The following is a 16,892-nucleotide window of genomic DNA, read 5'->3' as shown; positions in this document are numbered from 1 at the left end:
TCCTGAGTGTTTCGGGAAGGCGTTCGCAAGTTGGAAGGAGGAGACAAAAATGAACGTGCCACCTAGTGACAGCAGCACATTCGCTAGAAGATACCCATCCATGTCTGGAATGGCGAACGAGGCTCCCATCAAGACACTGCCGAGGGTCAACGACGCGCAAGCCACAACCCAACAGGTTCGTCGACCAAATCTATCGAGCGCGGAACCGGCTAGGAGCGACGCCACGTTGGCAGTAACAGACGCTACGATGAAAAAGAAATTCAATGCCAGATCCTGCGCACCACAGGGTATTTCGTGGCTGACGTGTTCGTAGCGGGGTGCTGTCGTGTTGAAGTCGCAGAGCTCGCGATAAACCCCCTCGGCGACTAGCACAGGCTTGAGAGCCGCGAAGCCAAAGACGATGCCAGAAGAAAGCCAGCAGGCTAAAATTGCAGTCACTACCTGGGCTGCACAGTTGTCAGTGAGTAAGCCAGTGGGACCAGAGTTATCGCGCGAGAACTTACCGCATCGCTTGATGCTGGACACCTTATAAGCAGCAATATGATCGTCCCTGTAGACTGATTTGGCCGGTGCAAAACTCATGCGATGCCATTGCGTTCTACCGGAAACCTGCACCGGGGTGTGCACCGGGGTCGCTAATGGCACTTGACCGTTCGCGATACTAGCGTGCTCATCTCCTTGTCGGAGCTGATTATGATCAAAGCCTTCGTCCTGAGTTACGTGCTGTGCCAGCGACATATTTGCTCATACAAAAAGGGGATGTTGAGACTTGGCGTGAACGAAAAGCAGATACCGACAATTGAGTCGAGATCATTGAGTCGCTGACGAAAACCAGTGCGGCTCGCACTTGATGCCACAGTATTGGAGCCGGTTGATGTTCGCGATTCTGGAACCTTCGTGTGATCCCCGATCGTACCCCGCAGGAGGATTGTCATCCCTTCCTTCTATCACCCACCTCCAAGCCAGATGGCTTTATCCAAGTCCACTGTGCACAGGCGTCTCGGCACTTCCGGCGCCGCGGGTCCTCGAAAGCTGCCTCGGAGCAACCAGGCTCGTCGCTGCGACGTCCCAGTATTCCGGAGACATCAGGGGAGCTCCGGGACTTTGTTTCGTGTGAAGCAATGATGGAGCAGGAGCGACGTGGATGGTAGCCAACCGCGAATCATTTGGGCGAAATGGTGCTAGTTGGCACGCGCCATGGAGGCTCGAATGTACAGGGGGTATGGCCAGCAGTGGCGACATCCACTATTCAACAGTGGCTACATTCTCGGTAAGCATCAGCTGTCGTGACAGTGCCCGAGTGAGAAGTGGCGGGCGGGGCTGGTGCCTGTAAAGGCGCTGGAAGATTCTACAACGCGCCTGCATTGGCCACAACACGTCGGATCACACCACACGATGCTGTAGCTGTCCCAGGAGGCTGTAATTTTCTCGTCATGTCTTCGATCTGATATACTCATCAAAGTCTCGAATGTTCGACTGACTTCAATCGGGTGTGCTCGCCTACAAGTAACTCCCCGAGAATGTTCCAGAGGGTCTCACTGGATCTCCACCCCAACATATAAGGGGGAGGTTATCGCGCGTACATTCGTTTTTCTTCATGACCATGCGGGAAGCATCACTCAACAGGCAGCTATACGCCCCCGATGCAAGTTTGCAAATCGACTCTGCCACGAAGAGCGTTGTGCAACCTGAAGCGAGTTACTGCCATTCAGCCAAACAAGCCCACACAAACCCGCACAATGGCCTTCTTCTCCCGCAACTTCTACAACCCCGACGCGTCCTTCGCCCCCCTCTTCCGGCTCCTCGACGAGTTCGACACCTACTCGCGCCCCGTCAACGGAAACGGACATCATCGGCGCTCGGCGCTGCCTGTCTGGCAGCCCAAGTTCGACGTCCGAGAGACCGGTGAATGCTATGAGCTCCACGGCGAGCTCCCGGGCATGAGCAAGAACCAGGTCCAGATCGAGTTCACCGAGCCGCAAACCATGGTCGTGCGCGGCCGCGTCGAGCGGGCCTACACTGCCGGCACCCCACCTACTGGATTGCTGGAGGACGCAGCGCAAAGCAAGGCCATCACGGAGGGTGGAAACGAGCGGACCAGCCAGTCGCATCAAGCCAGTGTGAAAAACGAGGGCGCCGACGCCGCCACGAGCTCCGGCGCTGAGGTCGTCGACAAGAAGACGGATGTAGCCACCAAAGAGCCCGCCGACACGGCCAAGTACTGGCTTTCCGAGCGTAGCGTGGGGGAATTCTCCCGCACATTCAACTTCCCCGGCAGCATTGATCAGGACGCCGTCAGCGCGAGCTTCAAGGACGGCATCCTGAGTATTGCCGTACCCAAGGCGAAGAGGCACGGGTCGCGCCGCATCACCATCAAGTAAAACAGATCTCGGTGAAGGGACTTTCTTGCTCTTTCCGGGACAAACAATATCGAACAGGCATGGAAGAGGACATTCAAGATTTAACAAGGTAATCGAACCCTATGATGACTCCTATTACGATTGGACGCGGGATGACTTTAAATGATTGCAATACGTGGGCAGATTGGAAAACTACTATATTGTTGGAAGGAGCAACGACGATGTAATAATCACGAGTGCTCCTGTCAATATTATCAAGTCGCTCGTTCACGTAGACTGTTGATAGCAGTGCTCCGTTGAATGCCTTCATCACACCACTGTTGGATTCCTTTTCCATCTGAGAGAGTGAAAAATCGCCCCAGTCAAAATACTTCCTTTTCTGAGTCCTTGCATTAGTAAAGGGCTAATTTGAACCGCGGAGAGGTTCTCGTAATGCCTTGAGTTGCCGATGCAAAGGGTTCCTTTGCTCTGTATAGTGTCGTACATCCGCAAGAGGCTGCTCGATACCCCTGGGCTGCTTTGAATCGTTGTGAGGGCTCATCTTCACGTTTTGGACCGCCTTGTAAAGCTTCAGAGTCATGTAGCTGCCCACAGCACGAGGCATAGCTCTGAGCGGGGAATTTTACGAACCCTCTGACAAGGGCACATTACAAAGCGGACTTCGCAACAAACGGGCGTGAGGCCTGGCCCGACCGTAATTAATCTATTGTTGAGAGACGTCATCATGACCTTGGCCAAGTCCCAACCAAGTAAGCAGCAGACATATCCGTGGCTGCCTGCTGGTCCCCGTTCTCCCTGAACGTGGGAACGTTCGGTCTACTACTCTCCTCTCACCGGCACTGTGGGCAGAACCGAGCTTGGCCACGGGCAGACTCTCGAAGTCTACCTAGAAGTTGCATTTTATTGAGCTGAGTTGTGCAAAATTAGACATATAATCGGTACAGGTTCAGAACGGCCCTCACTTCAACTCCACGTCGAGCAACCTGGCCAGGATTTGGAGGCCACCAAGATCACCTTCGACCGTTTCGGCTAAGTCGCTGGGTACCCAGCCATTTGTGTACCCACCCCCAAAGTCCACAATCCAAGCGTTCTGGTTACCATCTATCAACACATTGTCCGGCTTCACGTCCCCCCAGACTATACCCATGCTGTGGAGCTTCCGTACTGTGTGCTGGATTTGCGTTGCCCACTTCTCCCGCAAGTATCGAGGCGTGTCAGGCACGGCCCGAGTAAGCGTCTGGTGACCGCAGTCGATGTACGTCAAGAGAAGCCCATAAACCGTCCCGATGCCGTCTCGAACTAGTCCTTTCAGTCGTGGGACAAGCAATGTGTCGTCGAGTGGTGCATTCCTAAGTTTTGTATAAGTATCCAACTCTCGCAGCAGACTGTCTTTGTCGCCGCGACGCGTGAGTTTGACAAACACCACCGTTCCGTCCCTGAGTACAGCTTTGCCAGGCGTCTCAAGGGGAAACGCAGCCGTAGTCGAAGGACAGGGGCGGCAGAGGCGAACTTGGAACGGAGTAAAGCTCGGCCACGGCGAGCAGACCTCATCAGGCAAAGTGACACCGAATTGACATTTCGTATCCCTTCTTGGGCTGCTTTCTAACGGGACTGCGACCGCTTGTCCGGCTCTGGCTTGAAGCTCGTATACAAAATATTCCGGGAAGAGGTAGTCGTCCAGAAACCAGCAGCCTGTCCGCATCGGTATGTTCCTGAGCACAGATAGCAATGGTTCGATTGCCCAATTGTAAAAGTCTTCGACAGTATAGCCGTCCATCTTCAGGTTTTTGGCAGCATGTAATAAACGAAGGTATTGTTCCTTTACTTGAGGTGAGTCGGAGAAACTGGCCGACGTTGAACGGATAATAAAGAACTTGCTTTGGTACGTGATTATGAGTTCCGCATCGCTGTTGTTAGGGCATGTAAACTCTACAACCCTCCACAGCGGTTGTAAGGGCCTTTGTAGGGTCAGATTTTCCATGTCAAACTTCGAGCCAACAATTCGTACAAGCCAAATTGTGAGTGATGATTGATTGATGGGTGATGGCTCTTTCAATGAAGGAAGGCCAAGCTTGAGTCTGAAATGAGCAGCCCAACGCCGGTTGTGAGGTAGTGGGGCAAGTCAGCGGGTGACATTCTCAGCTGGAGAGTTTGATATTGCAGCACGGGCCGGCTTGACCTAGCGCGACGCCATGGGTAAGTAGCAGGGTGCAATGCATCCAGCACTTTGGCATCACCAGCATCCCACAATGCGGCGACAAGGATACCATCTCGGCGGCGAATTGGATCAGGCGAGACATGAGTGGCGGTGGTGGTTGCTGGGTGGACGCGAATGACGTCATGTTGGAAAGCCGCCGAAGGCCATGGTCGCGGCGTTGCAGTCATAGATGAATGGAGGTCACACCGACTCTGACAGTACTCATGAGAGACCAGTAAACAACAGAAACCAAAACTGAAGTTTAGTTCAGGATGAATGGTGCAGTGACTCACGGCCCCGCCTCGTTACATGAACGATGCCGGGCCTACTCACATTCATTATGCCAACACACCAAGTGCCAGATCCTTGACCTTCTGCTATGTACCCCGATGCAGGTATGAAGGCACCACTGCTTAGGTTGTCGACGCCGTCAATGCTACCGCACTAACACGACTCTTGTCGCGAACTAGACCTTAATTTCGCGCGTCCCTAGCTCGCACATTCACCAGCGTTTGTTGGACTTGGAGGAGCAACTTTTGCGTGGGTAGTAGATCTGTTAACAGCAGATGGAACTGGAAGATTATGGCCATTTAGGTAAGTCAAATAAGAGCAGACTCATGGCATATTATCCCAAGTACATATATATACGCTTCTCGCTTCATTAAAACGATCGGTAACTGGTACATAAAGGTCGTAGCATCGGGCCACCAGACCTGCAGGAGAGGCCGTCGCGACGCTGTCCTTCAGACATGTGGCCAAAGTAATGGTACTTGCCGCACTGCACGTGTGCATAACGAACTGACGACCGAGTAGAAGGCCCCCAGCGAATTGGGCAACAAAAGACTCTTGATTCTTCTATCTAACGATTAGATTGACTGTAGTCGGTATTTTATACCTGTGCCGATTGAGGCAGGCATCTGAGACACGGCAGGCAGAAGCCAGGTTGCCTGAAGCTATCGGCACCGATAGTAGGCAGCAGTGCTGGTAACGGTCTACGGGAATGAGCGGCTTGATATTGACAGGTCACGTTCTGCATCTCACAATAGCCGTCAAGCAGCACAGTATATTTAAACAAGTGCAGCACCATTCATAAGCCTGCCAAAATAGTGTCGCGACCCCGCCTCGCTGGCTCAAGCCGGGCCGGCCTGGCATAACGGAATCGCATTCGATCGCCAACTTCATTCCCGTTTTGTCACGCAAATCACGATTTTTGAGCCTGTTACTCGGCTTACCAGGCATGGAAGCTCGGGACTCGTCAGGCCGCCGCATTTCGTTGCTGGACAACAGCACTGTAAGCAGGGTTACTTACGCAGGAACGTAAGTGATCGTATTGACACAGACCCAGTCACAGTTCGTTTCGTCGCAAGGCCGAAGTTCGCAAGGCACCGCCAATGCAGATGCACGAGCCTGGCATCCTCGCGAGCAACCCGACCAACACGGAGCGACACAAGATCGCGACACCCGAACCAGTGATGATATGGAGATAGACGCCGCTCTGGCAGCGTTGAAGCAGCTAGAGCATTGGCTGTGTTTTACAATCAAGGCACAAATGAGTGCAGCTATGGAAAGAGTTGACTGGATCACAGTCCGGGACAAGGAAAAGGAGCCATAATCGCGGTTGTCATGGACATTCAAGGCACGCCAGGTGGCCTACAACTATTTTTGGACCTCTCATGGGCATTTAATAGCAGCAAAAACCCGTGATATTCTATATTTGCACCGGGAGAAGGTCCCCGATTAGGGCTCGGCATTTCGGCGAGGAGCTGTTTTGTATCGGTGCCACTTTCGACTCCGGTGCTCGGCTCAAGGTAGGAACCGCGTGGTATTCCATGGTGTCCTGTCTTGCGTTGAATCCGGTCCTGCATTGAATCCGGTGCTGACCCAACTTAGCGAACCAAACGCGTCACGAAACAAAGTAGAAGTGGGAAGAGGGGCGAACTTCTCAAGACACTTGCATTTCCTCCCATGCCGGAATTGAGACTGGCCATCTATACCGATACAATCCGGGCAGACATCTGAGGCGTGACAGTTTATCGCCTCCAATGGTAGGCAGCAAGGGCAGAGTGTAAAGTCCTACGTAAACGAGTGGCTCAATGTAGATAGGGTCACTACGGTCCGTGCATCGCGCTTAGACTTTGGCAACTTGGCTTTCCAATTGACCTTTGGAGCGTGTCGCGGCGCGATACACGGCTGCTATTTCGAGGGTGTGGCATTCGCTCGAGGCGATTTTATTGGAGTATCCATGGATCGCATACGACGACGAATACCAATGCCGTCTTCGCTGTTGCGCATGGGCATATGTGGACCGTATGCGTAAGTGTCGACCGGGCTTGCTGACCTTGCGATATTGAGCCCCTGGTCACTGGCAACAAAAGAAAAAAGGGAAAACAAAAAAAGGAACAAAAAAACGGAGTGGTTGCAAGCAGTAAAGTAAAGTCGATACAAGCGACTCCTGTTCGTTCTACCTACACTCTGTCCGTCCGTCTTCATCTCGTCTCCGGATATAATATAACGGACTCCACGCGCCCAAGCGCAATCACGTGTCTTTGTATGCACACAAATCCTGTCCTGGCCTTGCTGCGCTGCATGGGGCCCGATACGTTCTCGTATGACTCTATCACCGTGTCGTCGTGCGCCGCATTGTCGGGACCTATCGGGCCACCAAGCCGTCGTGGTGGAGGCGCACTTGCGGGCCGACCCGCGCCGCGTGAAGAGCGACGAACTAAAGGAAGCGCTCGAACTACTGTCGAGCTACAGCCTGCGGCCCTCGGAGGAGCCGCGGCAACGGCGACTGCAGATAACCCGGCCCTGCCATGTGATTGATTGGCTGCGCATACACCGCCGATTGCGACTTCCGGCCGCGTCTCATGACTCTGTGCCTAGGCACGGGATGGAGGCATCGCAGCACGGGAAGATGAGCTGTCGGTGGTGAAACGGTCCCGCACAAGTAGCTACTAGAGCCTTCTCTTAAACTTGTTCAGCCCTTATCCTATCTCCCGTAAAGCGAGGTAGCCTTTGGTACAAAAACCCGGGCAGCAGCTAAGCTCTACATGAGAGTCACAATCCCGTTAATAGCGCCAAAGGGATCACGGCCGTGTACATAAAAGCTCGGGTCAAACGCCACAGTTAAGGAAACCGGTCTGCAGTGCCCGGGAAACAAGTCCATGCAAGTTACCAAGCCCTCTGCCGACAAGCCCCGGCCGATTGCCATTTGTTCACCGGCGCAAGAGTAACATCCAGGCCATCGAGATCCAGATGCACTAGTGGTGGGCCCATCTTCTTGGATACTAACGTACGCTGCGTTTCCACAGCAAAGTCAACGTTCTGATGTTCGTCGCCGCAAATCACAGGAAAAAGGGCCTCCAGGACTCGACGCCTCTCCAACTCCGTCACATCACGGGTCCTAATCTGAACCAAGTCGCTCATGCCAAACCTTTGTCCCCCAGGTATTCTCCGGACAAGAGACTCCTAGAATCGTCCTGCAAGGTCAGCCGCAAAAACTAGTTGAGGCAAGACACGAGGTGGTTTCGCGATGCAACGCAATTGGGCATGTTGAGATGGAGACAGGCTTATTATACGAATCCCTCGCAAATTAGGGACTTTACACGTCGTAACGAAAGGCCACATGCTAGCGCTGAAGTCTAGCTGCGCGTCTTTCGTGCCTCAGAAGAAGATGTAAATGAGCAACATAGCCTCCTAATGTGCGTATTGCGAATTTGATTGCAATTGAACAGCCTACTTCTAGTCTAATAGAATGACATTCAGCATCGCTAGCCACGCATAGCCAGCTATTCGACTCAGTTGCGTAAAGGCCACAACGTCTGCCGAATCAGGCGGGGCGATCTTGCCGTCGAAGGATGTCTATTAATATGGCTCATTCTTGTCATTAACAACACTCAAGCGCTCATGGTTTTGGTTGCGAAGACGTGCGTCTAGCGCTGCAAGTGAAGGCATAGCCGAGGCGGTACGGTCATCTCCGAGGCCATGAACGGGTTGAAGTAGCGGCGGCCGCTGCGGCCCGCGGGGGGCGGGGGACGCAACTGATTGCGCCCCGTCTTCTGCGAGGTTTCGCGTCGTCAATATGCCGCTTTGTAGAGGAGCAACTGACTTGGCTGGCAACACGGCGCACCGACCTTCAGTCACAGCAGGTTTTGGGGCAAAGTCGTTGGGTGGGTAGCGACGACGCTATGAAGCGCTCAGTTAGCCATAGATCCACCTCTTGGTTGGGTTACTTCACTTCATGTCTAATTGGAGTGTTACCTGAAGGATTTTGCTGTCGGCTTGTCTGTGTGCGTCGAGTGAGCAGGAGGAGCCAGACCACATTGTGGGCTGGAGACAGATAGCAGAAACGATCCGTTTGTCTGCGACTGGGTCGGGATGCTGCCTGAAGTCGCCACTGGCCATGGCTCTGTGTCTCTATCGTTGGCGAGGCCGCGGCGTCGTTGCGTCGATTGGATGCTGCGGCCATGGCGATCATTGAGGGCCTCCACACGCTCCGGGTAGATCCTTTCTAGCTCCTCGGGGGTGGAGGGCAGCAGGCTTTGTGAGATGAGCAGCTTGCCGCGGGTGGTATTCACCTCCACAAATTCATCATCCATATTTGAGATCCAACCAAGGCTGGCTGACAGAGGGTCTACAGCCAAGCGCTTGATATAGGAATGGCCATGGTCCTCTAGATCAACGGGAATCTCGCACGAGTGAGGTTGTTATAGTCGGCGTTGGCCGGTTGATGCGAAAACTTGAACGCGAGGCAACGCTGACGTCATCCGTGAAGCTCGTGGAACAGCGTTTGATGGTAGGCTGACAATTTTAATGTTGTGTTGAAAGGCTTGCCGTGAATGGCATCTTTGTGGGCCGACACATGATCCACTTTGAGAGTGTAATTTATCCTTGCGCAGACCAGAACAGACCAGACCCTTCTCAAGCGTTCTATTCGGGAACGGGGCTGTTCCCTCTCCTAGCCCAATCGCATCGCGAAATTTACCCCGCGTGTAATAGGTCCGCCAGAGTTCGCCAAGCTTGGACTTGTTCGCAAGGCCTTGTCAGCCATTGGCGGCGAACGCTGCGACGCGACCGAATTGACAAGTTGTACAGGGCGGCTGGCAGTGACTGCACCCGAGATATTGCGGAAACGTTGATACAGGATGGCGGATTACTGAGCGACACACGCGATGGTTTTGTGTCGCGGCGACAGCCTATGTTTGTGGTGGACGAGAGGTGGTAGTTGAACACTCGGGAACGACCAGGCGGCTGTCGCCGCCTTCGTATGTTCCACCGCGAGGGCGCGACCGTGTGGGTAGAGTACCGTGCCAAGTTGGCGAAAATAAGGCATCAAAGGGCCATTATTGGCGTATTGCGCTGGTGAGAGCCTTTTGTGGCCGTTTACCTTCAGTCGATCAGATTCCGGCTGGTTTGGCCTCTTGTTTTTGCCACGACCGAGGAACGCGCAACACAACTGACTAAGAGATGGTCCAAATGGGCCGATAAAGTCGGGGCGTACCCGCGATACTGGCAATATAGCCATTTCTGGCTTCCCTCGTCCCGTGTTGGCAGACACGGTTCTGGTGTCAGCAGAGGGTAAAATATCTGAATCGGCTGTCAGATGACTGTGCCCATTGCGACTGCACGCAGGCCAGGGTTGGGGCTTGGTCCGCTGTTCAGTGAGTTGAGCACATACAGAATATGCCGGCAGCCTTGTCTCTCGCGCGTACAACACAATACTGCAACCTGCATTCTCGTTCTCAGAACAGACTCAGAACAGACACAATACATTGTGCAGGCAATTGGTCATCCCGTGGATTTGGCCATGCGAATAATAGAGCTACCTCAGTCTAGTGGAAACAATGCAGGAAGTGACGTGTCCGACAACCTGATTAGATCTAATTGGGACTGCAGCTGATGGAATTGACAGACGTGGCACGGCAATGCGCAGGACTTGATGGTATAGACTCCGTTTACCGTGCCGGCGACGTAGGGACGGACGGCAGCGCGCAAGAAACACCCCCTTCTTCTTCAGCTTCTACTATCTCGTTACGAATGTGTAGACCACGGCGCGATCTCCTAGAAGAAACGCAGGAGACACGCGACACGCGGACGGCGAGACCCCAAAATTGCCATCCCAAAACTGCCGCCCAGGGGCTGCCACTTGGGGTAAGCATCCTCATCGTGGTCGGACTATCGTGGTCACCTCTGCTCTGTTGCGAGGCAGGCAACCACAGAACTGACTGCAGCAACAAATGTGGCAAGGGATACGTACTGGAGGAGTCCGACGTTGACTCAGTGGTCGAGATCGACGAAGGACGGAGTCCCGCAGCAAAAAGCATCGATTTCGGAACATAGACGGAATCACTCCCGAACAATGCCCTACAAGACAACCGCAGAAAGGTGCCCGCGAAGACAAAGCAAGGAGAATAGTTCGTGCTGCGTTGCCAACTACAATGCAGGTTAGGCAGCGGTAGGAACTCAACAAATCGTGTTGTTTAATGACGATATCGTGCACGGACCAATTTCTGGCTTCGTTTAATAAACGACAGGCACACGACTGCCAAGGAAATTGCCTGTGTGACCACCACCACCAAATCCACGTTCCAGCACGTCGATGCCGCATTCCTGGTCTCCTAGAATGTTCTCGCCTCAATGGCAACAAACCCTCAAACGAAACCTGCAATTTGTCCTCTTCAAACCCCGAAGCGCGTCATACAAATCCTGTCCGCAAGTGAACGCGAGAATCGGAAGCAGCTTGTCCCATGTTTCGTATTGACAACAAGGCGAGGAGGAAAGTTATCAACCGTTAAACTCCGTCGAATGGCCACAGAGCGTGATTCGGCAAATATCGCTACGACACTCCGGAACAGAACTGCGTGTGGACCATGCATCAACCGCTATGCCAGCCCATTTTCTCCACATTCTCCTTCAACGAAGGAAGCCAACAGTGGCATCTCTCCATTGAGGAAAACCGAGCCACAGCTATCCATGCAGCTTCAAACTATGCCTCCGTGACGCACAGCGTCACAGAGATGGCCTCCCCAGCAGCACCGTCGGCAATACAACGTGGGGGACGTGGCTATGGGTATGACAATAGCCATGATGGTTACTACAGCTCGTCGGCTGCCGTCGATGACAGCTGTAATCCGTCACTGGCTAACCCATGCTTCTCTACACCTTACATGAACCCGAGCCGGATCGGTTTGTCTGACCCACAATACTCTATGTCCGGATTTTCCACACAGCAAGCTAGCGACAACCGCTGCCACGGGCCTGTTGTACAGCCTTCCGATCTCCACTGGCAATTGACCCAATCGCATCATTCAGAGCCGGATACTCGAAACCACCCGAACGGCGCAAGCATCACTTCTCGACCCGTCTCTGCGTTAGTCGTATACCAGTCACTCGCGCATCCGGGTAAACTAGCAGCGATAGGCAAGATGGCGCCTCGGCGAACCCCTATGGCCTGCCGTTTCTGCCGAAAACGAAAGGTTGGTCCTACGGCCAAGTCACGTTGGCGCACATCACTGACGACATGTTTTCGCTAGATCCGCTGCAGCGGTTACTTGGACAGTCCCTATAGAAAGTGTGCTAAGTGTGCACTGTTGAATCAGGAGTGTATATTCCAACCCGTCTTGTCTTCGAGCCGTGCCGCCCGAAATGAAAGTCAAACATTCGACGCAAACTAGATTCGAGCCGTTCAACGGGATGGACTGAGACGACAGTCTAGGGGATTGTTGTATTATTACTATTGCGTTAGAACCGAACAATTCGTCAACTCTTGAAGCCAAGAAATGAGATTTTACGGGACATGTATGTTTCGACTTAGGCCTCGAGAGGGTGGTTGCGGATTGGGGAGGGGGCTCCGGGAACCGAGGTTCCCAGGGGGCATATAGAGGAGCGATGGCCTGGGCGCGAACCCCGAAGATATTGAACTCAGCGACGACCCTATTGATTGGGATGGAATTCGTAGATGTTGCTAGACTGTTTTCGAATTATCGCACTTTCGGCGCATTAGCTGTGATAGTTAAATGCAATGAAGTATACTGCAAATGCATGGGAGGGCGACGACTATTTCAAGCTTTGGGTCGACCTCGTTCCCTGTACCGCTGGTAGATATGGGTCTGCTGAAGGCTTCAGCAGAATTGGCGCCGATACTGAACAGACACATAAGAAGTGATTGGCTGCATCTTAGGCTGAAGTGCCGTAAATGGTTGAGTGCTTTACCGACCTCTACTCGCTGCGGCTTTGGTGGCTTGCGCCGCCTCCAGAGTCCTCTAGATGGGAGCGACGACAGCCGGTGTCGGTGCGATTTGGTAAGAAGCAAGTATTGAAGATCCAATGACGGAGATTTCCGGGCAGCATTTCAACGCTTTGCTGCTGTAGCCCGATCTGCATTGTTAATAAGCCTCCAGACAATTAGTAGTTGTACTGTCTATAACCACCGTTGGTGTGCAAGGATATTGACAACCTCCGTGAACGACGAGCCTAATATGGGCATAATATACTTGCAGTACGGAGGGCTTGGTTGCAAGGCATTACAGGGCTAGACGGCTCTGGAAAACGTCACGTACGGACGCAACGGCGGCCGGTGGCCTGATTTCATGCTGTCACGGATGAAGGCATTTCTCCGACATGCTGAGGGAGTATGTTGCGCACCGCCTGGCAGCACTAGAAAACACAGCAACATTCAACAGAATGCCCATCTTGTGGATCGTGTGATCCTCATTGCAATAAAACGAACGATAGGAGCTTGATCATGCCAACACTAGCGCTCAAGACTTGTGGACAGATGGACAGAAGGTTGGGAATATATGAGCGCCGCCAATGCTGGAGCTCAGGCTCCCTTTTTTTTGCGACCAGCAAGAGTTACTTGTCCGAAACTATTGATGGGTACGTGTCTCAACATCGATATTGATTCACTTTTCTATCGGATGACCGCAACGCGGAAGACACATGGTCCAACGTGAGAAGCTTCGATCCCCCAATAGCCGAGACGCTCATCCATCCGGTGTGATGCGCCTTTGCTCGGCATCGATTTGCGGTAAGCAGTTGAGCTATTCCAACGGGTATGGGTCGCTTCTATAGCGTCTTGCTGCTGGCGCACGCATAACCTCGCCCGCAAGTCCAACTCCCGAAGTGTGTTCAAAATAGCGTCCGGTCCGGAGATATGAACTTAACGAATCGCCGAGATAGTGGCGAAGTCCGCTGTGAGGAAGTCAGTTGCTCATGGCATTTGACTAGCGTAATGTTCGGCGCTTGTTGTACGACTCTGCATGGTATTTACTTGGAAGTGGCAGTGTGGCAATAATCGTCTGAACCAAGACGAGAGCACCATTGCAAGACCTGCGAGGCCTCGCTCCCTCGGTGGGAATGATCTGATTCTAGATCGGTCCAGAATGACTGAGCTGAACCCCTCACCAATCTGCTGAAACATGCAGTTGCGGCGGACGACGACTGGGGGCTGGGCGGAGCAAATGCTCCGTGAGGCTGTGCCTATCTACACTTGGTTCCAGGGCTGCCGCTGTCACACACCTAGGTAGGAAAACCGTGGGCAAAGGAATGCTTAATTTCTATCTGATACTGGCATGAAGCGTTGTTGTTCTTATACCTATGCCATTGAGGCAGCGCCGTTTATGCAGTCGTTGGTACTTTTTGCGATGGTTGTCATCGCGAACACTTACGCCTCTGGACCTGACCAAAGAGCTGCAACAGTGCCTGGATGACCAGGATTTCTCTGTCCAACCGGTCGCGTGGAGAGCAGGTGTTTATGAAGCATTTGTGAGAGTTGAGTTGGATGTCACTAACCCCGTGTCCACGGTGAGACCAAATCTTCTTCCGCTGCCGGGAAGTCTTTTCTTGGCCTCGACAAGCCGCGCCTGGTGTCTGCCTTGCTGCTGGCAACTCGTCAAATGGACCGTCCCGTTATGGCTGGCTTGCTTTCGAGCGAATGAGAGCAATGTGGTGTTTGGAGAGACCGACTTGGGCCAAAGTCTGTTTGGTGAAATTAAGGAGGCGGCGGCTGGGACGGGGGAGTCGGATTGAGACTTGTCGATTTGACGAGTACATTTGTAGATGAAGCGAGAAGAAAAAATGACAAAAAAAGAGGTGCGCGGGTTCAATCTAGGCTATGAGACGCATGTAGTGGAGGTACGTATATACATTTTGGCTCTCACAATTTTGTCGCGACACAGAGGAAGTACGATGCTCGCCAGTCATCGAGAGAGGCCGCCTTGGGGAAGGGAGTTACTCTGATTGGCACAGAGCGGAGGACTGTTCTGGAACATGATGGCCCCAAGGTCTAGACTGCAGTCGCCGAACAGTGGAGCACCGAGCTACATTGGCAAAGACGGAGGGCCTTTTTCAGCTGTAAAATTTGCACTTGCACCGCCCTCCCTCACAGTCGGCAGTCAGCAAGCCTGTGGTCAGGCAGACCTAAAAAAAAAAAAAAAAAAAAAAAAAAAAAGACAAATCAAGCGGCGCTGTTCTCTTTGAACCCAATAGATTTTGAGACAAAGATATTTTGATCAAAGGCAAGCAGGAAGGTGAAGGCAGTTGGTTGAGGTAGGGTGAGATGGGAGGTTCAGCTCCGAATTGGATGATGCACGTCAGCAGCACTATTACTGTAACACGGCGCTAGTGAGACGATTTCGGATCTAGAACACGCCTGCTGAACCTCATTCCCTGGGGTGCTTATGATCAACTGCGGCTGCTGCGCGGGCGCCGCAGCACAGACAGGAGAAGGCAGGACCCTCCCATTCTGCATGGCTGCCGCTCGCCCTCACCACGCCCTGACGTGAACTTTCAACTCAGTGCGCAGATGTCAAACGCAACCCACATACTCGCGGCGGATGCAACCGTCACTTCGACGTTTCCTGAAATGGGACGCTCGGGGACGGACTTCATTATTCAGACCCTTCGGCAGTTGGATTCTCAGACAAGATCTTTTGTACGGCAGCAGCAAGACGCCATTAAAGAGACGCATGCAGAATGGAATGACTGCGACTCTTCTCCTGCGTTGAAACGCAACGCGGAACATACGGTGCAGCATTCCTGATGAACACTCGAGTTTCCTAGCTGAGAGTTGTCGATAAATCGGCACTCTCGAACACGGATGTGTTAGCATCTGTTACGTTAGCATCTGTTACATGTGGTACCGCACGACTTTGCCATGCGCTTCCATGCTCTTACAACAAAAGGCGTTGAGTGTTATCAATCTCGGCTAGCATCTATTGGGTTTTCTCCACGGCGATCGAATATTTGGTAAGTGAGGAGTAAGACATGCGTGTAGCTGCACTGAACATATCTGAACTGAACTGTATTCCTAGCATGCCCATACTGAGCAACGACGGAAGTTCAGCAGCAGGTAGGGTTCCTTGGCAAAACCTTTAGCCTACGCCGGACAAGGGTTTTGTATTGCAAGCGGCGTGTCGTCGGTATTCGATTGATTGAGCAGGCGACGAAAGAGCCATGACATGTCCATGCGATCAAGCAAAAATATCCTCTTTGGGAAAGAATTGCGAACCTTCCTACTCCTCTTGCGAGTTTTTGCAGCCGGCTGATCAGTGGGCCAACAAATTATGCATCCGCATATCATACTTAACTGGCTACGCTATTTCGATGGCCAGATGCACACAACCTTCTCCAATTTCCATTCGTCAACTTACGGAATCTCCTCAAATGCTGCTTAAAATGGTCTGCTCGATAATACATCTTGCCAGCTGCACACATCCCGAATTTATGGATCTCTGTTAAATGGCGAATTCGTTCGTTCCAGTCTCGGTCCGTCAGCAATCTTGCGGCAACACCAGCCCGCGAGGATTGCGACGGGTCAGCAGCCCCTGACCGAGGGAACTCAGCTCCGCAATAATTGCAGGCATCCGCCTCTCCGGGTTGGCTTCTTGACGGGTAGAACATGTCAGGATGCTTGGGGAACAGAAGGACGGCAGAGTGGGTATGGGAGGTGTCAATATCAAGCCGCTCATTCACGTAGACCGTTACCAGCACTGCTGCCTACCATCGGTGGCGATAGCTTCAGGCAACCTGGCTTCTGCCTGTCGTGTCTCAGATGCCTGCCTCAATCGGCACAGGTATAAAATACCGACTACAGTCAATCGTTAGATAGAAGAATCAAGAGTCTTTTGTTGCCCAATTCGCTGGGGACCTTCTGCCCGGTCGTCAGTTAGTCATGCACTCGTGCAGTGCGACAGAGCCATAATTGGCGAGCAGGTAGACGCGAAAGGCTTGTACGACTTTTGCTAGAAGCAGACTTAATCCTGCAAACATTTTGTTGGGCAAGAGCTCATGGCTGTGGCGCTTGGGTCTGCGCGACACACTGTATGCCACAAGCT

At 52.8% G+C, this 16,892-nt stretch overlaps 1 protein-coding gene across 1 annotated transcript; it reads left to right on the top strand.

The window, feature by feature from the left end:
* Window positions 1-1,739: 1,739 nt before the first annotated feature.
* PLICBS_004106 (uncharacterized protein) lies at window positions 1,740-2,381 on the top strand (the record flags this gene model as incomplete). The annotated part of the gene is made up of 1 exon (XM_018328033.2): window positions 1,740-2,381. The coding sequence occupies one exon, from the start codon at window positions 1,740-1,742 to the stop codon at window positions 2,379-2,381; it is 642 nt and encodes a 213-aa protein (XP_018173361.2).
* Between the last annotated feature and the right edge of the window lie 14,511 nt (window positions 2,382-16,892).

Source organism: Purpureocillium lilacinum, assembly GCF_023168085.1.
Source record: "Purpureocillium lilacinum CBS 284.36 DNA, scaffold_3, whole genome shotgun sequence".
Taxonomy (NCBI): domain Eukaryota; kingdom Fungi; phylum Ascomycota; class Sordariomycetes; order Hypocreales; family Ophiocordycipitaceae; genus Purpureocillium; species Purpureocillium lilacinum.
This window is presented reverse-complemented; position numbering and strand designations above follow the sequence as displayed.